Raw genomic sequence first — 23,562 nt, 5'->3', positions numbered from 1 at the left:
AATGTTCTAAATGGTTAGTGTACAACAAGGTAAAGTTAACAATGTTTGTGTAGGCGATTGTTTAAAAAAGTAACAAAAAAGGTTGGCTAAAATAAAAAAAAATTTACTTAGTTATTGAAATTTTATGATAAAAAACATATAATTACTAAAATATTAAAATAAAAATGAGAAAGAAAATAACCTGCAGAATGGCCCATTATTTAAAGGGTAGTTATGTGGATGAGGCCATTGTTTTTTCCAAGGTTGACAATTTAATCCACTTTCAGTCCAAGATCTAATCCCATTGTAATTTCCCTTATTCCAACATTCCCTCATAATTGGCATAATAGCTGACTTTTCTGCAATTTCAAATAAAAATATGATGTATTTTTGTTGTAAATCATCATAGCAAGTAGTTCAATCTGTATTTGATTAAGCTAAAATGCAAATTTTCAAATGTAATTTCTTTAGCATTGTGACAAATTAAAATACCTTTAAATTCAACATTAGAGTGGGTTTAAAACTTAAATTAAATTACAGTTAAAGTTGTGTTTCTATAGCATGCAATACTGGGTTTAATTCCCACTGCTTCCATGTTGCAGCACCCTTTTACACAACTGAGTCCTCTAAATTCAAAAAACAAACTTAAACAGTAATTTTCAGGCAATCTGGTCAATTATATACAAAGCTGCCCAAGACAACCAAATTTATTCTATGTTCAGTGTTAAGTTGTCCTTATTAAATTAATAAATATAAACAGATATTGCCCAAACCACTACTTTGTACAACATAATACAATACTATTTAATGCATATTATTAACCTATCATGTCAACAACTTTCCACTGGGAATCATTAAAATTTCTTAAAACAACTGTTCTATTTTCATCCAGTGAAATCAGATAAGCATTTTTGTAAAACATTACAATGTGGGAACCTCTACCTTGACCCATTGTGTTCCACATTTGATCACTGCAAAGAAGTGATATAATTTAGCACAAAAACACAAATTAAAAAAAATCCTTGCTAAAACATAACTGAACAAACAAATTACAACAGCAAAATATACAAAAATTATAGTCACAATTTAAAATTAATAGGTATAAACAAAAATATAATTAACATAAAAATAAATACCACTACACGAACTAAAAGACAGAGGGTCTTAAATTTGGTTTAATTATTTGCGATTGTGGTTCTATAATAGTTACATATTAATAAAACAATACAACTGACCTTTTTATTACAAAAACTAGCCAATACATAAAAAAAGCACTTTTTAAAGCAATATAAATGAAATACCTTGAATTATCGCAAGGTTTAATCATAACTTCAACAAAGTCAACAGCTGTAAGACAATATAAAGCATCTGTGTTTAAGTTATTAATAAGATTGACCCCATGCCACCTCCACCAACCACCATCCACTTTATTTTCTGAGCAGTTGGCAAAATGCAAAGATGAACCGTTAACAGACACCTCTGTCGCAAAACAACAAATTTAATAAATGCTATTTTATATTTTTATTATTAACAAAATATTGTAGAATAAGCCCAAACCATTTAGAACTTAATTAGTTGTGTTTTAATCTGCTACCGATTGCAATATATAAAGTAAGTTACATTTGCTATCTCAACCCAGTCTCAAGTTGATTCTAGTTTTAAATATTCTTTGCCATATTGGAGGATTATTAACCTGACGATAGGTGTCTGACTGGGCAAATGCTTATAAAATTTGACAGCATTATAATTAAACTCAGGCCGTAGTAATGGTGAAAACTCTTGCTACACCACCATGAGGTTGTGGGTTTAATCCCCATGGCTCTCACGTTGTAGCGCCCTTGAGTAAAGCGCTATATCCCGAATAAACTCCTGCTGAGCCAGCACTTAATCAGCAGCATAACTACCGAGCAATCATAATCTATATAATATCCCAAACTGCTAAAGGCAACTCGAGACTGGGTCGGAGTAACTGATCTTACTCTATGTTTAGGTTGCGCATTCAACCCTCCCATATCGAGGGTAAAGATATATACAAAAAAAAGCCTAATAACATTTGTAATATACTTGATAAATTTTGCAAACTGGATCGTTTAAATAACAAGATAAGGTATTTTTATAATACTGTGGAAATATAAATTGACAAATAATAAAAAAAAATTTTTAAATATATCCAACCATTTGCTTGAAGACATGTGTTGTTATCACTATATCCAATGTTTTTTAACATAAATAATTCTTCTACTTTTGGCTGTTTACTGTTATCCAGTAATCTCAGATAATTTTCCCGATCATTTACACATAAATCATCATCTGTTTAAACAAATATTTCAACCAACACATACAATTAAGAAAAAATATTTTGATTTAAATTTCAATGGTTTATAACATATAAAATCATTGGCAAAATTAATATAAAAAATTAAATTCTTAAAACATACAAATTATTTTTTGTATTTATTTATCCTTAATGTTTAAACACCGCTTTTACAACCTTAACATAAAGTAACAGCTGTTATCCTGACAAAGTCCACCAATAATAGCCCTAACTTAAAGACACCATGGCATGGAAGTAGTTTGAATCAAACCTAGAAACTTATGCAGGGTACGAGTTAACGTTTCAAAATCGATTCGCTAAAAATGAGATTGTATTTTAGAGCAAAAACTGGGCCCAAGTCATGATCTTTGTTTTTTTTATAACACCAAATGCCTTGCATTTTTAATACATATTACTACTATGCTTACTGAAGTTCAACTTTATTGCACAACAACTGAAAAATTGTGGAAGTAAAATTACGTATTGTAAGATCCTAAAAAGTTATTGTTATTAAATGCCCCATAGTATCCTACATTTATGCAGGAAGATGTTGATGTAATTAAATTAGGTCGAAACTGGTTTAAAATTAGCTTCGTAAAAAATACATAAATTTACCTGAGTGTTTTATTATCACCTAAATCATTTATGGTTGATTTGCTATTTTTAATATATTTGTAAAAAACGATTCGCTAATTCAAAAATAATTGTTTTTAGCGAATAGCGACTCATTATCTCGTTTCCTGTTATATAGGAACCCAAATGTTACTGGTAGTAAATTTTACCTCCTTGTTGTGTAGAATGCTTATCGGAACAATTTCTTGTTAGGGAAAATTTGGGGTTTTCTGAGGCTGTTAATATAGAAATACCTTCACTTTGTTCTAAAAATTTAGCATTGTTTAAATTTAAAGGTAGTTTTTGTGTTTGATACATGTTAGCTTAGGGTTAACTTTAAATAATCTAAAAAAGCAGTAGTTTTCTAATATGACAGTTTTAAGTTAGTAGCGTAGTAGATCAATAACTAAGTACTGATATGCTGTACATTAAACAAACGCTGTAGTGCTCTTAAGTAAGGCGCTATAAACGGTATGAACTCCTGCTGAGTCAGCACTTAATCAGCAGTTTAATATTGGGCAATTATAATCTATAATTTACCAAACTGCCACAGGCAACTCGAGACTGAATCGGAGTAACCGATGTTACTCTATGTTTAAGTCGCACATTTGACTTTCCCAGATCGAGGATAAAAATATATACAAAAAAAATGAGTGTTTTTTAAAAACAAAATTTAATTTAATTCAATATACTTTACGAAACTCAAGAAATGCACCTGCATGCTTCTCAAACTTTTTCCACATTTGGAATTTATTTTCTTCCCGGCACTCTTCCACATAAACTTTTGTGTTATTTTTTACAATTTTTGGCATACCGGGTTTGGAAGACGCCAATGTCAGACATTTTGAATAATGACGATTGTAAATATGAGTCTTCCACAACCAACTCCATCTTTGTGAGGTTGATTCTGAGTTGCAAGAAACCATTAGTAGAACCAAAATGTTCAGCTAAAAATCATATTTTTGCAGTTGGTTACTACATTCATGGTAACTATTTAAAAAAAAACGACCCTCTTAATCATAAAACCTTAATTATATTATTTATACAAAGTCACTTTATTTTAATATACATTTTACATTTAATTTAAAATAAATTAAACAGATTTTTACATAAAAATTATAAATTAAATAATATAAACATTATTTTTTTTAAAAATATTTTTATCCAATTTTGGCTGTCCCAAGGCCACTTGCAATAATTAACCCCAGCACCACAAACACCATCTTTTTTATGTTAAAAGCCTTAAATTAGACATACAAATGTATATCCAACTAAGCTCACTATATATAGTTTATATTTTAATGCAATAATGTAAAAATCCCCTTTTTTACCTGGTTATCTTCATGTAGTCCCACACATAAATCAAAAGAAAACATGAAAATATTAAACCATAAACCCTGCCAATCTCTGGTTGTAGATAACAGGGTTGGTCCATTATAAATGGTATCTGCAAACCATTTATTGTATATTGATTCATAAAACACCAGAGTTGTGTTTTTGATGGATAGTAACTGGTTTCCATCAACTAAAATATAATGGTTGTATTTAAAAAAAAAAAAAAAAGTATTGTACAAAAGTATTTTAAATAAATATAAAAAAAAGTTCTTGAAAAAATTTAAAATCATGAGATGCTTTTTTAAAACACAATTTAACAGTGAAAATATATATTCGATTATAATTATCAATTTTTAATACATGGTTTGATGTAATTTCTTTCCAGTTTCCATAAAATATTTTCACTTGGTTCTTGCAGATCACATTTTTCACCAATAAATTTCACTTTCCTTTTAAAAAAAAAAAAATAAATATATAAAGTTAAAACACATAGTTAAAACCGATTTTCTAAGTTTTACAAAAACAACAAAACACTTTGTAATCTCAATTCAATACACATAGTATCTAAAATTATTACAAATTTTTAAAAGACTTTAGTAAAAATATATTTAAAGTTAAATGTTTTAAAAATTTAAAAATATATTTAAAATTACGCTTACCCATCTTGCACATTTGTTCTTGATAAACACAAACCTGTGTATTTGTTTATTAAAAAATTAAACAGATATCTCCAAATTGTTCGATCAAAAGAACATGCTGTTGGAACAACCTGATATATTTAAAAAATTGTTTTGATTTATTTGTTTAAAATTTATTGTTAACCTTCTGAAAAACTAACTTTTGCTTAAAAAAAATTTGATTTTACTGCTCATTAATTATTTTCCTGCAAAAATATTTTTTTTAAAGTATATAAATAAAAAATGACATAAATAAGAATTTCAAACTAATTTATTAATATTTATTTAAAAAAAAATAAAGTAACAAAAAATTTGTCTTACCTCAAAATTAGTTTCATTAACTTCAAGGCACTTTCCACTAAAAGACTGGATTTGAAATTGTGAGCCTTTTTCATCAGACAAACCTAATAAAATTTAAATATTAATTTTAAATTAACTTATTATAAAAGTATAATTAAAAATATACAAAATTAGGACAAAAAAGATAAACTGTCTTAAAATTAAAAAAGTAAGACACTTAATGTTGTTGAAAAACAAAATAAAATATTTTGTTTTGTAACACTTTTTAAAGGTGTATACACAAAAAATTTAATTAATTCATTAAGTAAGATTAAAACTTAAATTACTTCTAACCTGTTATAATATTTAATTCAATATCATGCCATTGTCTGCTGTATTGTAAATTTCCAACTGGATTTCCATCATTCGAATAATTCAAAACTATTTTTACTCCATCTATAGACTAAAATATATATTTTAATTTAAAGTTTTATACATAAATTAGAAAGAAAATTTTGCTTTTAAGATAAAATATGCAACAAAAAATTTTTTTTTTTAATTTGGAAAAAAGTTATTCGATCAAAAACAATTTTTTTTTACAAAATTAAATCAAATATTAATGCCCCCCAGAAAAATATGTTATGCATATTTTATTTTTCCTTTTATCAGGTATATAAATATTAAAAACTAACACTACAAATTTACCAACGCAAAAACTCCAATATATGATTCTGTGACGTTTTGTTTAGACATCAGTCTTAGAAATGTTTCATGGCTGTTTTTATCTTTATCGGAGGCTAACTTTGCCTTCAGTGACACTCCACTATCCTCTAGTGATTCACAATAATTCTGTGCATCTGTGTGGTTCATGGCCTCCTCGTAAAATAATTTGAAGCAAGCAAATGCTAAATATTACAAAAAATTTTTTTTATGTGAGGTACTTCAAAAATTACAAATTCTTTTTAAAAATTTTTTCATAAAATGTTTAACATCACAATGGTACTCCAAATTAATCTTGAATTAAACCTTGCAAGTTAAAGAGTTTCAATTATGTTAAAAGTACAACTTGATGATATAAGTTCAAGTTCAACAAAATTAAAAGTAGTACAAATGTTATTTTTAAAATTTTTACAATGTCTAAAAATAATGATCACCATAGGTAGAGTTGTCAAATCCCTTTGGACATTGAGGTTTACAAGCTGAGGAAAAACATTCTTGTTCTTCAGTAAAAGGTAGAGTACAACCCCCTTTACCCATGACACCCCCATTGCAAATCCGGTTTCTGGTCCTCAAGCCTGTACCTAGTCTAACACAATCATCTGAACACTCGCTCCAGCTACCTTTAAAAAAATAAAAGTAAACAAATTTTAAATAGCCGGCGCAAAGTAGTTTTAAACAGAAGATAAATAAAAAAGAAAAAAAACTCACTCCAGGGTTTCCAAGTAAGTTTTTTCGAACAAATGCTTGTCCGATTATCTCCATGCAGGTGCCAACCAACATGAGTTAACATCGCAGTTTTTATCAATCGAGTTTGTTTATTCTCCATTACAGCAAATCTAATATAAAAAAAATTACGAAGATCCTAATAAATTTAATGTAAACTTTACAAGCACGCTTACCTATATCTTATCTGCCTGTCAATAAGGTTAAGTGCAAAATCAGGAAATTGATTATTTGATGTACATTCCCATTTTTGATTTGAACTATCAGGATCACATGTTTCTGTGATAACCTCTTCCTGCATAACACACATTACTAATATATATTTCTGAGTTATGTTATAAAAAAAAGACACTGTTTTAAAGCAACAAAACAAAAATGGCACTGATTTTAAGTAATAAAAAATAAAATACCACTTATTTTAAGAAAACAACAGGCTTGAAACATAATTTTATATATAAACTTACAGATGTTGCAACTTTGGCCAAGCATTCCCCATTCCCAATATTTCTCAAATGATGTTTCCAACTCCATTTCCATTTGAAAAATTGATAAAATGGAGCCTGGTCAGTTAAAGGGCAATGCCAGGCACCCAATACCTTGGAATTTTTTCTCACATATAAACATGAAAAGTATCCGGTGGTCATAGCAATAATGAAAGCTGCAAAAAGATTCATTAATTTTTTAATTTTTTTTTTTAAAACATTAATTTTTAATAAATTTACTTGTTAAGGACGCCTATGTACCAACCTACAGTCTAAGCTTTATAAAAGTGTTTGCTTTTAAAACATATCTTTTTTTTTGTATATATATATATCTTTATCCTCGATGTGATGCTGCTGATTTAATGCTGGCTCAGCAGAAGTTCATACCGTTTATAGTGCCTTACTCAAGGGCGCTACAGCATGAGAGCAGTGGGGATTGAACCCACAACCTCATTTTGGTGTAGCAAGTGTTTTAACCACTACACCACGCTGCCGGTATTGTTATTAACCTTCTAATTTGTTTTAATTTAACCATCTCACGCACCAGGCATAACTTTATATTTCAGATAATCAGATAATAAAATTAAACTAATACAATGTCACAGTCTTATTTTCTTTTTATTTATTTTAAAGCTTAAAAAGTAAAATTTTGTTTACCGTCAGGTGGACCTCCTTCAAACAAACAATCTTCCTCATCTGCACCATCAATACAATCACTTTTCCCATCACAAATAAATTGTTTTGGTATACAATCTTTTTCTTCTTTGGTTCCAGGACAAAGAAATGTATCATTTTTACAAATTTTCTGGAGGAAATAAATTTAATTAGATTTAAATTACATCTTGTAAATTGTTTGACTAAGTGAATAAATAAGAAATTTGACAAGCATATTTTAAAAATACTTGTAATATAAATAAGAATATTAAATTCTTTTTTATTCATTATTAAATTATTTGGCTATATATACTAAGAAAGTAAGTTTTCAGCTTATAGAGAGGTCTATGAAATATATTAATTAAAAACAAAAAACTCTGTTAGTTGATAATAGAGATTCGTAGTAGTTTAAATTTTACTTGGTAAGTTAGGTAAAAAATTTAATAATAAATACTAATTTTAAAAACTTATTTTATTACCCCAGACTGTGTGCTGCCTGAACAGTTGGCTCTTGTACACTGCTGTACAATTACATAAGAACCGCGGCACAAGTTTGGAGAAAGAGAGGAACAAGTTCTTACACGTTCTCTTTGGCCTGCAAGCCCACAATCTTCAGCATTACAATCTGACCATGAACTCCATCTTGTCCAACCAGCATCTAACAAAATGTTTAAATTAACTTGCAATATAAAAAAAGGACAAATTTAGTCTTTTAAAGTTTAGATCACTACATTTATATTATATTTTAACTAAAAAAATTAAACCTTAAATTTTTAACCTTTAAAACAAAAAAAAAACAAATTAAATTTTTAACCTTTAAAACAAAAAAAAAACAATTAAAACAAAAAAAAATTACCACAAAGTTCACATGTCTGTTGACAAGCTCTTGCAACACTTTGTAAATTACAAAATTGCTTTATTTTGTATTTTCTGCACCGGTTTGGTATAGTTAAAACATCTTGGCATTTCCAGTCTGGCAATGAGGATTTTATCATAAAAAGGTATTTTAGTTAAAATTTTTTAATTTATATAAATATTTTTTTAATTTCCATCTATTGCAATCTTATTATGATAATTACTAAAAAACTACACTTACCAGCATCTGCTGAAATGCTATTTAAAAACCAGCAAAAAAATAAAGAGAAAACCAAAAACTTCATTGACTCTTTACTTCAAAAAATGATCTATTATTAAGTCTACATGGCTAAGTTTTTAAATAAAATTCTAAAAACCAAAGGAAGATTTGATAAATTATTTTTTTTATTTAGCAAAAATGTATTTTTATACCTTACTACCTTACATCTTAAAGTAAAATAAAGTATAAAACATTTAAATTAAAAAAGCAACCTCAGCGGCAGCATGGTGTAGTGGTAAGAACACTTGCTACACCACCATGAGGTCGTGGGTTCAATCCTCACTGCTGTCATGCTGAAGCGCCCCTCAGTAAGGCGCTATAAACGGTACGAACTCCTGCTGAGCCAGCACTTGATCAGCAGCATAATTACCGGGCAATTATATTCTTTATAATATCCCAAACTGCTAAAGGCTACTCGAGACTGGGTCAGAGTAACTGATGTTACTCTATGTTTAGGTCGCGCATTCGACCTTCTTACATGGATGATAAAGATATATTCAAAAAAAAACAACTTAAAAGTCCTTGAACAAGTTTTTACACCCCTGAACATCTTACGTTTATTTAACACGAGTTCCAAATGAGTTTGAGAAGGCTTGGTACTACGTTGGACATTGTCACTATACTTGCTCCGTCAATTGCAAAAGAGGGAGAAGAGCTTCCTAAGAGAGCGGAATTATCTAGTGGGGCCAAAAGACAAGTACAAGAAGGCTGCCTTTGAATGCGACGCACAGCCGGTGGGACTGGATTCAAACAGACTGAGACAGCTATTGCAACCAGACGAAAAATTTTTCAGAGAAATCATGAGCCCGACTCAACGGAAGGAGAGCCAATGGCAAAAGTGGTGAGCACAGAAGGCGATGGCGGAGGGGCAGCCCATCCAGGCCAAATTACAAGAATAGTTAGAGCACCAACAATGTACAACAATACGTTGACAATTCATGAAAGGCAAAAGGGGATAATGCTATTCGAAGGATGGCGCAGGAGCCCAACAGACACGGAAGATGTAAGGCCGCCATGGACACCTTGGTGGAGCACTCGTACTAGCGATAATGGACAAACAGTACCAACCAACGTACCGAAAGCCATACTAAGCAGCGCAGTACAAACCCGGCAAATGGAAATAGGAATAAACAATAGCAGCAGTCACACAGGAAACCGATGGCGCTTCTACACACCGGGAGGCTATATCAGGCATGTGATAACAGGAGGAACCAGTAACGTGTTGACAGACATGTCAGGCTATGATATGTTCAGGGTGAAAAATTGGTACATCCAATTATGGCCAATAACAGCAATGAACCGCATCACTGCCGATGGAGCAATCAAACCCAGAGTATTCCTAGATATAGCATGGGATATGGACAACGCATTATACAAGAAAAGTTTTAATGTCGGGCACCAAACAACGACAACCCACAGGGCAACAGCTATAGACGAGGAACCACTGCTATGCAACAACAGCACCAAACAATTTGAACTAGGGGACGACTTCATGAACATACCAATGAAATTACTCTAAAGAGACAGCCATATAACAGGCTGTGATTCATCAGTCGTTGGGGCAACAACAAACATGACAGCCCAATCAAACTCAGTCACACCCTGGTACCACATAGCGGGATTAGAGACACCAATCTGCAAAGCAATGCTAACACAAATGCATGTTTACGCAGACACAATCAAAAAGAATCTATTAAAAGCAAAGTATGCAGCTGATGCTACCAAATCAGATAACGTGATGTCAATCCGATATATCACAACAGTAGAAATAGAGTTTGGTTTCCACCGTTGACCCGGCGCGCTTTTTTTTCAAATATTTTTTACGCGCCAAGCCAGTGTTTCGTTACAGTTCGACTTTTTTTCGTTTAATCCAATAAAAACAAAAAGAAAAAAGAGGTGTGTTTATTAACCAATGAGAATAGATTCGAAATTAGTTCGATCAGAAAAAGGGAGATGGAAACGTCCAATATAAAAGCGAAAACTATCAGCTTAATAGTAGACAACTTCTGGAAACCACTAGCAAACAACACGAAGCAAGAAAACGACTTTAAGAAAAATCAACAATACGATGAATGTCTTAAACTATGGGGATCATGGAGCGAAAGTAGCGGCGGACACGTTCTTCCGAGCCCGCAAATGGTTTTTCACCGTGGCCAAAAGCTCGAAAGGCGTGTTCCAAACATAGTAGTCGGTCCGAGAGAGGGAGGGATGGCTGGAGTGGAGCCCCACAACCATGGTCTGCTCCGGAGGAAGAAACAAGAGGGGCTCACTCCAACCATTCGCAAGAAAACCGTGTTAGACGTATTACGGCAACTTGGGCTGGACCCGTGAAAGTCCTACAACAGTGGATAAAATATATGTTCAAAGCCAATCCAGACATATTAGCCAAAGAAATAACCAATAATACCAAAGGAAAAGGAATGAGAAGCTATGAGGCGACAGCGAGGAAGGTAGCGTTGAGATTCGATTCCAAACCGGTAGTCAACGCATTCAAACAGGCCTTGTTCAGGGAGGACTTTACGTTCCCCGAAACCTTTGTAAAAAGGGCGTATGGTATGATGGACTGGGTAACGTCAAAGTCCAAAATGAACAAGGGATTTGGAAAAATTAACAATATTTCAACACCATAGACGACTGCCGGGGCGGCCAAAATGGTGAATGACATAATTAAATGCCTCAACCCTCACCAACGACAGTGCCGGCGTGGGCCAGATGTCCCTGCGTCTCAAGCACAAAATGATTAAGATCGACGACGCAGGGGCATCTTTCTTTAACAACGACCAGCTCACGTCGGCGGTCAAATTTATGTATTACAACAACTGGTCGGCCAAGATACATGGGGACAGGCAAGGTAATAGCGCCACATGTGCCTTCATCACGACCAACGTCAGGGAGCCCGTGAAGCGCCTACCTGGGATGGGGGATCTTGGCCCAATTAAGAGGCGCTTCACGAAGGCCGGTCAAAACGTGGACGTGAAACATGTTGTGGCAAACCAAAATAATCTGGAACGTACAACTGGTTTTAAAAAGTTGATCGATTGGATTGCTTTATTTCTGGAAAAATCTACTTTTATAGGTAACCTTTTTTAAAAAATGAGGACTAATACAAATTGGTTAACTTCTTACTATAAATGCTTGTTGAAATAATCTTTATATTTCAATAGTACTTACAGATGCTCAAAACTAAAACACATCAACCTCGTAGAAAAGTTAGAACGACTGCAATCAGACCATGTTTTTTTACATGAGGCTTTATTGTTAAAAAAACAATTAAGACTGTGACGAAATAATAATAAAAAAGCTAAACTCCGTATGTATATTTTATGTTTTTATAAAGCTAGAGTTAATTTGATTGGTAATTGCTGTGGGTGAAGTCTTCTTCTTTCGTGCAAATTTTAAATCGTTTAATTTGGTTAACTAAAACTTGAGTTATTAACCAATTTGTCACGGGTAGTTTATTGGCGGACGAAAATAAAATTGTTAAGATATGGTTTTACGCGAAACTAGTTTAAGGGTCTATAAAATCTATTTGGGTTGGGTTAGAAAGCTATAATTTTCAGAAGTTGTTAACTAATTTTTATTGTTTTTGAGAATAAACGCCTAAATAACAACGTCATGCGATGTAAAATTATGACGTCATTTTTTTTTAAATCTAGTGGCACATTTGTCATAGTTAGGTTATGACGCCTTGTTCATATAGGGCGTGCGGAATCAATAGAGTTCCGCTTGCGAACTGTTTCAAATTTGTTATTTAAATAATACGACAGAAACTTTAAAAACAAATGGCAATTTTTAAAATTATGAAATTACAATATTAAAACCGTTGTATAAAGTCATTTTAAACAAATAAAAATTTATTTATTAGGGCAAAAAGTCTCTTTTACATTTATAATTTTGCTCAGTCTAAATATTTAAAAAAATCAAAATTTGCTGTAAATTTTGGGAAACCCTATTAAAAAGGAACCAATCATACGCGATTTTCTATTCATGAAGATTAAACCAACACGGAAAACCCCTTTGTATAACAAAAGTAAATACGTTGACATTTGTAATGTAAATTTTTACGCCTTTCTTGCTAAAAGAAAAATGTTTAACCCATTTTTGCGACAAAAAATATACTTTTATTGTAAATAAATGGAGCGGTTAAAGTTTGAAAATTCGTTCAAAGAGAATCTTGTTAAAAATGACGATTATAGGTATGTCTAAAAGGTTTTTAATCATAAAAAATTAAACGATATATTAACACTTTTACCTATTCGTTTATCTTGTATTTATATATTTAATTGTATTTGCCATGCAGCTCCCTTTTTGTTTATTATTTAAATTTAGTATTAAACAATGCTTATTAAGTTCTTCTGTGATATTTAACTGTTTGAAAACGATTTATTTTTGTGTAAGGTGATATATGTGTGTTATTTCTGCATACACATAGTACAATTAGTCAGTATAATGAAGTTAGTCAGTATAAAAGTGCCTTAGAGTTGGTCATTCAACATTGGGTTTAATGAGTTATGTACAAATTAGGTAAAAAATATATACGAAACTATGTTTTGTGTTTCAGTGACAATGATTTTTCACTTGGCGAAGAGCATGTCCGGGAATCCGATAAATATAAACAAGTCTTTCATGCTGCTGAATTGTATTTATTTAGATATGAAAAAGGGTCAAATGAAGCACCTTACCATACCCTAAAATATTTTAACAACTACATACAAAAGTAAACCCATTTACAACAATGTATCAAAAATAAGTTCTTAGATGCATGTTCTTTTAGCTAATTGGTCACTACTTGGTTTTCTTTATTTTGGGAATTATTTAAATAGAAAAATGTACCTCCTAGGTTTTTTTGATAAAATATTTTATGCATATACTTATTTTTAGAAATTGTGAGCAAAATATAACAAGTACTTGGGGCGATTTGGCATCATCCTTTTTCCTTTTATGCTGGTATGCTGTAACTATATTAAGAGCGCCATGGAGAAAAACTTATCACAAAATAAACGTTAGATTTTTGTTTATTGTAATATAAATATTTGCAACAACAATAATTTGAGTAAGGTTTGTTAGATTTTTGCTTGTTACAAATACTGCTATAATGCAATTACCAACTTTTTTGGTCTGAATACGAATTTACTCTGGCGCGTCTTTAAAACAAGTTTGGTCTGACTACGAATTTACTCTGGCGCGTCTTAAAAAAAAGTTTGGTCTGACTAATAATTTTCTCTGGCGCGTCTTTAAAACGTGTTTGGTCTGACTACGAATTTACTCTGGCGTGTCTTACAAAGCGATGTGGCGTGTCTTACACAGTGGTATGGCGTGTCTATATTTTTTTGTTGGCGTGTCACTGAAGCCAAACTTAAGTCATTAGTTCGACTCTGAATTTATTAGTTATTATTTGCAGTTGACGGTGTTTGAATGATAACACTCAAAAACAACAGTTTGCCTATTTTGCAGAAATTAAATTAAAATTAAAATTTATCTATTTTTGACCATGATTTTTTTTATGTTTAGAGTTATAGCGGACATTTTCATCACAACATAGCGTGTAATTTTCCGGATGAAGTCGTTAAAAGTTTCATGGAAAGACTCGGATACATATACCATGAAAAACAAGATGCTTTTCTTTTCCATAGGCAGAGCTTAAAGACCTGGCAAGAGACCCTGATGATAACTGGGATGGATTTTTTCGTTGTTCATGTACGCTGTTCTCTTATTTCTACTCGAATCGGAAAATCTGTGATGATATCGTCGAGTTCACAATATATTCAGAAAAGTCAGTCCTTGCAAATAACTCCTAGCCAAGCAGCCCAGCCATGGAAACACAGAATGAAAAACCATACATTTTTAAATAGAAATCCAGTTCTGGACCATAATACTTCAGATGAGGATGACCTGATTTATGAAGGAAATGATACAATAAACGGTTTAATTCGTTACCCCCCTAGCGATAAGTACCAGGGCAGTGAATTGTTGCAAGATAATTCAAGTCTTCCAATTGCTAGAAATTCAAAAGACCCAAAGAATTATGTCAGCGTGCGTCCTTTACCTATTGGGTCATCAACACCAAGTTACAGTGACATTCAATACCCACCACATATGATTAATGAATATCGAAAACGAAATTTCCCTACTTCACCAAATTTGTATACACAATCACCACAATATGAGCCTTCAAGCTATGCTGCGGGCACATCTCGTTTACTTGAAGATTTAAATTATGTTGTTGTTAGACCGCCTAATACAAAACCAGCAAATGAAGAACCACATTCAAGTAGAAGGCATATTTATCACGAGATTGATTAGGAATGCGAATAATTTTGATAAAAATGGAAAAAATTAAAAAATTTTTGATCGTGTAATTTTAAAAATTTTAAAAACACAGCTTACTATTCATTAATAACTAATTTTTTTGCTAAAAAACTGTTTGCATAAATCATGACAAAGGTATATTTTTAGAAAATGATAAATGCATTCATTATCTTAAAAGTTTGTCTATAGTGGTGTAAATCATGTTAAAATGTTGAAAGCAGCTTTTTATGCTTCACATAACTACATCAATTGGTGGAAGTGACCTTTTTTGACCTTATTTTACATGTTTAGATTTTCTTTTTATGTAGTTTAGTATTTTTTAAATATTTGGTTTAATACTTAATATCTTTTAAGCTCACCTTTTTCGTGAAGCCTTTTTATATGCAAATATTGTCAAGCAAACAATTCCAGATTTTTGTTAGTTTTATTTCATTTTAAGTAATTTGGTAAAGCTACCATTTAATTACTGTGTAAAGCATGTTTTGTTTCCTTGTTGCCCTTTATGTGTATTTTACACCATTTCTTGTTGTGCTTTGTTAAGTTTGCATTTCATTCAAAAAATGAGTAAATACAGTTTTTACTACAATGAATAGTTTTAATACAGAAATTTTGGTTTTGCTACAACGAAAGTACCACTTTTCTTTGTTTGATAAAGCAGTACTTTATTTAAATTTCCATGGCTTCTTTGTAACACAGACTAGTTCACAAGCTTTTTCAAACAAAATAAAAGAGATAGTCAACTAAATTTTAGCCACCCGATACTTTTTTGGACATTGTTAATTGAAATTTTTCCACATTTTTAAAACTAGATGATTGCGGGCCCTATAGGCTGCATTTTAATAGTCAAAATATAGTTGCAAATGGTATATGTCTGCAATAATTTACCTTATGCACCACAAACCTCAGTGTCTTATTTAAAGACCTGAAAATTAGACATACATATAAAAATATGCATATCGTTTACTAAGCTTCAAGATATGTTCGATTCTACAGTGCACCATAGGCTATACAATACAACGCTAGTTTAATTAGGAAGCTTTATTGCACAAATGACTTTACTTTTTTAATTGCGTGATTTTAACAGAAGGATTTGAAGATTTAATGTCTAAAAAGAAAGTGCCAATTTGCTCTGGTAAGAAAGTGCAGGGTATAATGTTGTAGATCCCATGTGGAAGACTAATCTCAAGAACGCTGTATCCAGCCCTTTGGACAAGAAAAAAAGTTTAGTCTTGAAAAATTTTGGTTAAATTTAAAACCTTTTTTATGCTGGTTTAATATTTTGCAAAACATAAACATAAAACAAACCAGATAATTTTGTTTGTTAAACACATTAGAAAATTGTACACAAAAGTTTTCATAGTTGATTTTTTTCTAATTGGACTATTTTAATACAAATATATTCTAGTAATAAATAACAAAGTTCAAAAAATGGAAATCTTTACCTGAATGGCCCGGAAGACATTTTTTGAAAAGGTTTTTCAGCATTTGTTTCAATACAAATAATATCAAAGCCGTTGCTATACTCTTTAAAAGCTCGAAGTTCAATTAAAAGCTGACATTTTTCTGTTGACTCTCCCTGTATAATCAATTAAAGCAGTTAAAAATTAACCGACAATGAAACAAACAATTAAGAAAAATGAAAATTTAATATATGTTTAATCAGCTGTAAAATTTTCCCACTTTAATAATAAATGTAAACACTTTTTTTTTTATTTAGCAAAAATGCAACTGGCTAACATGCAAATAACCCTTGTATATATACATAAACTATAGTGAAAACTTGATATTAACAATGGCTAACTTTATATTGCTTTCTGTGTTAAGAAACTGATTTAAAATCTAGTGTTGGAAATGTTTGCCCAAATTAAATTCTTTACATATATACTAAAGATAAAATACAGGGTTTGATTGACACTGCTTTTATGTTACAGAATTTTAAATTTGCATGTAAAAAGTATACCAACCCCCATCTGCCGACAAATATGTTATTAAATAGGCAATAAAAAACTTTATATTTAGGAAAAATAATGTAACTTACAGGTATGTGAAGTTGATATGTTGGATTGTTGTTGTAGGTGGATTTATTATTTGCACATCCACCCGCACTTGCTTTTGTCCATTTACCCTCAATCTATTAATTTTAACAACATTTCAGAATGTTTTCTTACATAAAAATTTTTATGATTTACTTTATAAATTCATGTTACACAAAAAAAACGATGATTTTGTAAATTTCCATTACACTTTAAAAATTAAATACATTTTAACAAAAAAACTTACTAAACATTTTAAAAACAAAAAATCTTTCGAAAAAATAAATTTTACCCGTTTCTTCATTTTATAAGGGTCGGTTATTTTTGCAAACTTGAACTCTGCGTTTGTGTAAACCCTTAATGAAAATCGGATACTGCTGTCATTTTCATACTGGGACACAACAAGGGTGTACCGCTCTGAACTGGGTACCTGGATGCGGGTTAAATAATGGGGGCTATTTATTCTTACCCCATCAATAAAAGGGGGTGGGCTGTCTAAAACATAATAATGAATTTTGATAATTTTTAAATTATACAACAACCTTTGTAATAACAAGCTACTGCTACAGGTCTGTAATAGTCAGTTTTTGTTTTCACATCTGACTCATCCCTATTATAAGTGCGCCAATTTAAAAACCAAAGCCCAAAAGAGGGGAATTCTATCCAAATCTTTCCAGAAAAAAATTACCCAAACTAGGTAAATGTTGTGAAAGAATTTTAAGCTGGTATTTAGTTAAATTGTGCAATAAATATTGTCAACAAAAGTCAAAATCATAAATATAAAAATTAAGCCATTTTCTTACAGGTTTGATAAACTCTTTTTCCTTCATTTTTATACACCAACAAAGTTATGTATTCCTTGTTTTCAGCAAAATCATCTTTATCAGTGATATGCCTTGTGAGCAAAATCCATACAGAAGTGGGAGTTTTGCTTCTGTAATTTTATAATATATTTCTTAAATCTTTAATTCAACAATGAAAAAAGTATATATATATTAAAATTATTTTGTTGACCCTGCCACATCAAAAAAATTATTTAAAAAAAAAATTTATTGAAAATTACAATACTCTATGTAATCTGCTACAATTTTAGTACAGTCTGTATTAGATTATCAATCAAAGACGTTTAACGTCATTGTTATACTCACTTTACTTCCAGTTTATATTGTGGATTGTCGCCCAGGGAATAGGAATCCTTTTTGGGCCCGCCTGCAAGCCATTCTTGATGGTAACATTTGGTGTCTTTAAACAAACCTGGTTTCCAACTAATGTATATTGTGTCGTAAAAATGTGTAGCTGATTCCCAGTCAATCCAAAACACACCTTCAAAGCAAAAAAAACAATTTAAATATTTGTAAAACTGATAGTTTTTTCGAAAATAAATAATTTTTAAAGTTTAGCACAGAACTTGAAACAAAATAGTTAAAAAGTTAAGTTTCATACCATCATCTAACTTCTGCGCTTGCTCTCTGTTGTAATTAAGTGCTTTTAAAAGTGAAGGTGTCCAGTTTTTATCATCCTAAAAACAGGAACTAAAGATTAAGTTGCCTGCATGGTGTGTTGGTTAGAACACCTGGCTGCACAACATGGGGTCAATGGTTTGAATTCCACTGTATTCATGTTGCATTCACCTAAGGTAAGGTGCTATAAAGATACAAATTTCGTAAAGCCAAAACTAATCAACAGGTTTTTTTATCTGGCCAAATGCTTAAATTTTTAAAACTGCTGAATGCAACTCAGAACTGGATAGGAAAAACAAATGTTATTCTATGGTTAAGCTACGAAATGGCTTTTTAAAAATTAAAATATTTAATAAAAACAGTATTAGTCACTACAATGGCATGGTGGCTAAAAGACATAATGGCATATAAGAAAAAATTTACCATTTCTGAGAATTTGCCTTTCCATCGTAAATGTCTCCAAGGATTTTTTAGTTTCAAAAACTTAATCCCCTGAACAATCTTCATATCAAGTATAGCATATGCATGAGTGGGTACCAAACCTAAAATACAAAAACATTACATCACACTGCTATTTTTTTAAAGAATAAACCAATGTATACAACTAGAGGTTGCCAGAAGCTTCGGCCTGCAAAAAACGCGGAGGGTCGGTGGCGAAATTGCCGCGTAAAATGTCACCGACCCCCGGCGTTTTTTTGCAGGCCGAAGCTTCTGGTTCCCCAACTAGATACTAATAAATCAATGCATTTTTGTTTGTTGACAAAAAAAACTCATAGACTAAAAAAGGAAATAATACAAAAATTATATGACAACATTTAGTAAATAAATCAGGGCAATATTATCTAAGTCCTTTTGTCTTTGTAAATGGCAATTAAGAAAGAACAAAAATGGCAAATTTGTGAGTATTGTGTTCACAACAAAAATTTACCTGCTCTGTCTGCTTCACTTTCAGATATTTGTCCAGTGGAAATAGTGGCCAAACAGTGGCCGATACTTAGTCGATAGCACATGTTTTTAAAAAACTTGTCGTAATCAAATGAAGTTTGTCGCAACGACTGACGTTCAGGTATCCAGCCCGTAAGTGCATGCATGTCTATATTCTAAAAAAAATTAAAATTATGATTTTTGTTTTAAGAAAAAAAAATTTCAAAAAAAAAAAAACTTACAGAATTTGAGCCAGGGAAGTCATATCCTCCCATGACTTTCATGTAAGCTTTTTCGACCAACGAGACCCATAATTCGTTGGAATTATTTGAATAAGAGCAAAGTAGTTCACCGCGTCTATCAACTGGTAGTTGATCATCGATTACAACTTTTCTGGAGACACCGTTAAGGTAGAGTTTTACCATGTACTTACCTATAAAGTTATTCAAACTAAATCAGCAGTGTTTCGAAGAGCTAAGAACACTTGGCCTTACTACATGAACTGCTGGGTTTAATTCCAACAGCATGCATGATGTAGTGTCCTTGTGTAAGGCAAAATAATTTATTTACACTCCTGCTGAGCTATAAAGCAACTAGCAAATTAACTATCAGGAAATTATATTAAATAAACACCAAACTACTTAAGTCAAGTTTACCATAAAATTCCAAATGTATTTTATTTCCATATACAATACTCCTATAACAGTCATAACAATAGTATTTTCTTACAAAAAGTAGACTTACCACAAGGATTATAGACTGGATTCCCGTGTTTATCTTGTGGATAGATGATGCTAAAACACAGATACTTTTTATACTTGTTTAAAGTTAATTTAAATTTTTGAAAAAAATTATTTAAACAAAATTCTACCCAACTAATTTAAATTTTTATGAAGTATATATAATTACTAATTAGCAAACAAACCTTGTTATAAGTTGTTTTTGGTATTTTCGTTCATATGCTGCACTAATGATTAGCGATGCAACAAAAGAACAATCCGAGACTACAGTTTGTTTCACACTGTTCATGGAAACTGCTAAAATCATTTTAGGATCAGACATAAACTCGCTCGGTCGTCTCCATCCACCCAACCTACTTCTTTGCTTTTGAGCTAACTGAAGTAAACCATCTTTGTCCCTTTTTTAAAAAACAATTTGTTCAAAAATTTAAACCTCTTAATGCACAAAAAGAAATGGTTTAAGTACAATAAAGAAACTAATTGTGAAAAGGCAAATTATCACTGGCAAATATTGATTGTGAGTTGTGACTATATTACAGTAATTAAAATACAACTTGTAGAACAAGCAATAAACTTGTATTTCAAAAGTTTGTACAACATTTTGTCAATTTGTACAAAGAGTTTATTTGAAAAGAAAGATAAATGACTATATATTCCAATTTTGATATTGGCAAATGGGATCAAATTTAAAACTTACGTAAATGGAACTGGAAATGCAAATCTCTCTCCTAAATCAACTGAATAGAAAGGAAGATAAATTCTTCCATTTATCGATGAAGTTTTTCGTAAAACCTGTTTAAATAATTCGAATATAAGATGCTTACATTAAAAATTTTTATTTTTTACCTTTTAAGTCTTTAAAGTCGGTAAATTTTTACTTAGCACAATAGTAAGTACTTACAAATAAAATTACCACAAAAAAATTAAACCAAGTCCTTTAAATTAAATAAATATATATAATTTATTCACATTTATTTCTTCTGATGTTAATTTATCCCCACTACTTGCTACAGATTTTTGGCCTAAATAAAGTGATAAGTATTAAAAAAAATGGATAACTATTGAACTCCAAAAAATATATTTTTATCTTAGGTATTTGCAAAACTATGCACCAGAGATTTTAATAACTATATCAATTACCTAATTCTGAATGAGAACTTGAAGGTGATGTAGATTTTGGTTTTTGGATAGAATTCGGTTTTGGAGTAGATTTTGGTTTTAATGCGGATTGATTATGTTTAGCAATTGGCAAATTTGTTTCAATAGCATCAAGTGAAGCTATTTGCTGTTGTAGTTTAAGTTCTTCGGCACGTTCTATCGACTGCTTAGCAAGTTTTTCAAGTCCCTTTTTCGAAGCAGCTGTGGTACTCTCACTCATCTTTAGCAATAAAAATATTTTTAAATTCGTTTGTAAAAAAAATAAGACATATAACTGTTTCTCTGTTTTTTATTTATATTTTATCTTTATGTGGAAAGATCCAACTCCAAACCCCGTAAGGTAACATCAGTTACCCCAAATCGGACTTGAGTTGACTTTGGCATTTGGGATATTATAGACTATAATTGCCTGATAAATTAAACTGCTTATCAGTTTTTGGTTTAGCAAAAGTATATATATCAGCATGACAGCAGTGGGAATTGACCCGAGGACCTAATGTAGTAAAGCCAAGTGTTCTAACCACTACACCAAAATGCCAGTATTGTTATATCTAGTGTAATTCTAATATTCTTACCAGTTTTAAGCAAAGATCTGCAGCTTCCAAATACATGTCCTTTGCCAGCTCTTCATTTCCCGCCTCATCTTCTTGAAGAGCTTGTTGGACCAGGAACGCTGCTCTTTGTTCCTTGAGGTCAGCATTACTTGCTCTTTTATCCAGTTCTGCCTGTAAAATGATTAACTATTTTTTTCCAATGTTTAGGTGATAAAAAACACATTAACTACGGTATATTCTAAAATTGTACATATTGAATAAATAATCAAGCAAAGTAAAACTAACAAATAATAAAATGTTTTTTTTTGTTAAATTAAAAAAATAGTTGTATCCGCTCAGTGCTCTTTATTCATAAACTTGGACTAACAAATTACACCAAAAAAAAAATTACAACTTTTACCTCATGTTTTAGTTCTTTCAGGGTCAAAACTCTCTGATTATATTCATTTATTTTTGCCAAACAATCCAGTGTTGAACCACAAACAGCTGCATGCATAAGAGCCTGTGTTGCTTCCTGAAAGTTAAACTTGATTGGTAACAAAGAAATAAGGAACCTCATTATAACACATGTATACATGAAATCTTTTTTACTAATTTAAACTTTAAGAATGATAAAGTTAATTGCGTTTAAAGTATTGGTGTATTTTTATTTACCAAAAACGAATATATTTTTATGTGTTAAAACTGTGTTTTGAGTCTAAACAACATTTGTTGCCCTGACTTAGTCCCCATTAATTTTGATGGTTTAAGATTTTAATGAATATTGTTTGAAAATTAATTTACAGATTGGTTTGTGGCTTCAGGCTTGGCAATGGTTTATAGCATTTGTACCTCCTGACTTAATGTATAACATAAAACCAAGAAGTAACGTGACCAGCAAGTAGCAAGTAGGTTTATTACATGTGAGTGAGTGACCAAATATTAGAAGAAATTATTAATCTAATTCTATTTAACAATTTGTCACAAAAGGCTTAAAAATAGTTAAAACCTTATAAAAAAATATTGCTTCTTGATAATGTCCAGCTTGATCCAATTGGATGGCACTGCTGGCAAACTTTATTCCGTCATCCTCTAGTACTTTAGCATCCATCGTCTGATCGTGTTTAAGTTAGTTATTCCAACAAACACTTATTTATTTCGTTCATAATATTTTAGTCATTTGGTTTTCATTAGCAACGAACATAAATAATTTGTTTGTTTATCAGATTTACAGGGACATTAAACGCTTCAATAATCTAATAGTCAAATAGCGCTAAAAAGGTAACGCTAAAAAGGTTTTTGCGGTCATTTTTAGTAAATTAAGAACTTGATAATAATGTAAAAATAAAATGGATTGAAAAAATAAGTTCGATTATTACGCCTCTTGCTTTGTCAAAATTATGTACGTGATAACGTGAATGTATGTATAAATACTATTAAATAACTTAATTTGTAACTAAACATACAATGAATACTAGGTTTTTTAATTAAATCT

General features: G+C 31.0%; 2 protein-coding genes across 2 annotated transcripts; one reads left to right on the top strand and one right to left on the bottom strand.

Moving 5' to 3' along the window:
* The first annotated feature begins 12,916 nt into the window (after nucleotides 1-12,916).
* Nucleotides 12,917-15,886, top strand: LOC145752771 (uncharacterized). Its single transcript, XM_082569104.1, has 4 exons — nucleotides 12,917-13,106; nucleotides 13,472-13,627; nucleotides 13,792-13,912; nucleotides 14,422-15,886. The coding sequence occupies exons 1-4, from the start codon at nucleotides 13,045-13,047 to the stop codon at nucleotides 15,211-15,213; spliced, it is 1,131 nt and encodes a 376-aa protein (XP_082425230.1). The 5' UTR covers nucleotides 12,917-13,044; the 3' UTR covers nucleotides 15,214-15,886.
* A 364-nt stretch (nucleotides 15,887-16,250) lies between these two features.
* On the bottom strand, nucleotides 16,251-23,300 carry LOC145753895 (calpain-7-like). Its single transcript, XM_082570416.1, has 18 exons — nucleotides 23,077-23,300; nucleotides 22,489-22,602; nucleotides 22,110-22,259; nucleotides 21,517-21,754; nucleotides 21,346-21,398; nucleotides 21,074-21,168; nucleotides 20,562-20,774; nucleotides 20,381-20,430; nucleotides 19,879-20,069; nucleotides 19,641-19,812; nucleotides 19,136-19,254; nucleotides 18,696-18,771; nucleotides 18,401-18,575; nucleotides 18,056-18,186; nucleotides 17,545-17,747; nucleotides 17,258-17,350; nucleotides 16,662-16,795; nucleotides 16,251-16,422 (listed from the first exon to the last, which is right to left on the bottom strand). Exons 1-18 carry the CDS (start codon nucleotides 23,176-23,178, stop codon nucleotides 16,275-16,277), a joined length of 2,457 nt encoding a protein of 818 aa, XP_082426542.1. The 5' UTR covers nucleotides 23,179-23,300; the 3' UTR covers nucleotides 16,251-16,274.
* Nucleotides 23,301-23,562: the final 262 nt, after the last annotated feature.

This window comes from Corella eumyota, chromosome 5 (assembly GCF_963082875.1).
Source record: "Corella eumyota chromosome 5, kaCorEumy4.1, whole genome shotgun sequence".
NCBI lineage: Eukaryota > Metazoa > Chordata > Ascidiacea > Phlebobranchia > Corellidae > Corella > Corella eumyota.
Note: the sequence above shows the minus strand (reverse complement) of the source record. Positions and strands in the feature narration are given on the sequence as shown.

Coding starts and splice junctions, on each gene's coding strand:
- LOC145752771 (XM_082569104.1), top strand. CDS start 13,045: ATGGAGCGGTTAAAGTTTGAAAATTCGTTCAAAGAGAATCTTGTTAAA. Junction 13,628..13,791: donor TTTAACAACTACATACAAAA/GTAAACCCATTT, acceptor ACTTATTTTTAG/AAATTGTGAGCAAAATATAA. Junction 13,913..14,421: donor AAACTTATCACAAAATAAAC/GTTAGATTTTTG, acceptor TTTTATGTTTAG/AGTTATAGCGGACATTTTCA.
- LOC145753895 (XM_082570416.1), bottom strand. CDS start 23,178: ATGGATGCTAAAGTACTAGAGGATGACGGAATAAAGTTTGCCAGCAGT. Junction 20,070..20,380: donor TCCAGTCTATAATCCTTGTG/GTAAGTCTACTT, acceptor ATAACTTTATAG/GTAAGTACATGGTAAAACTC. Junction 18,187..18,400: donor CAATATAAACTGGAAGTAAA/GTGAGTATAACA, acceptor ATAAAATTACAG/AAGCAAAACTCCCACTTCTG.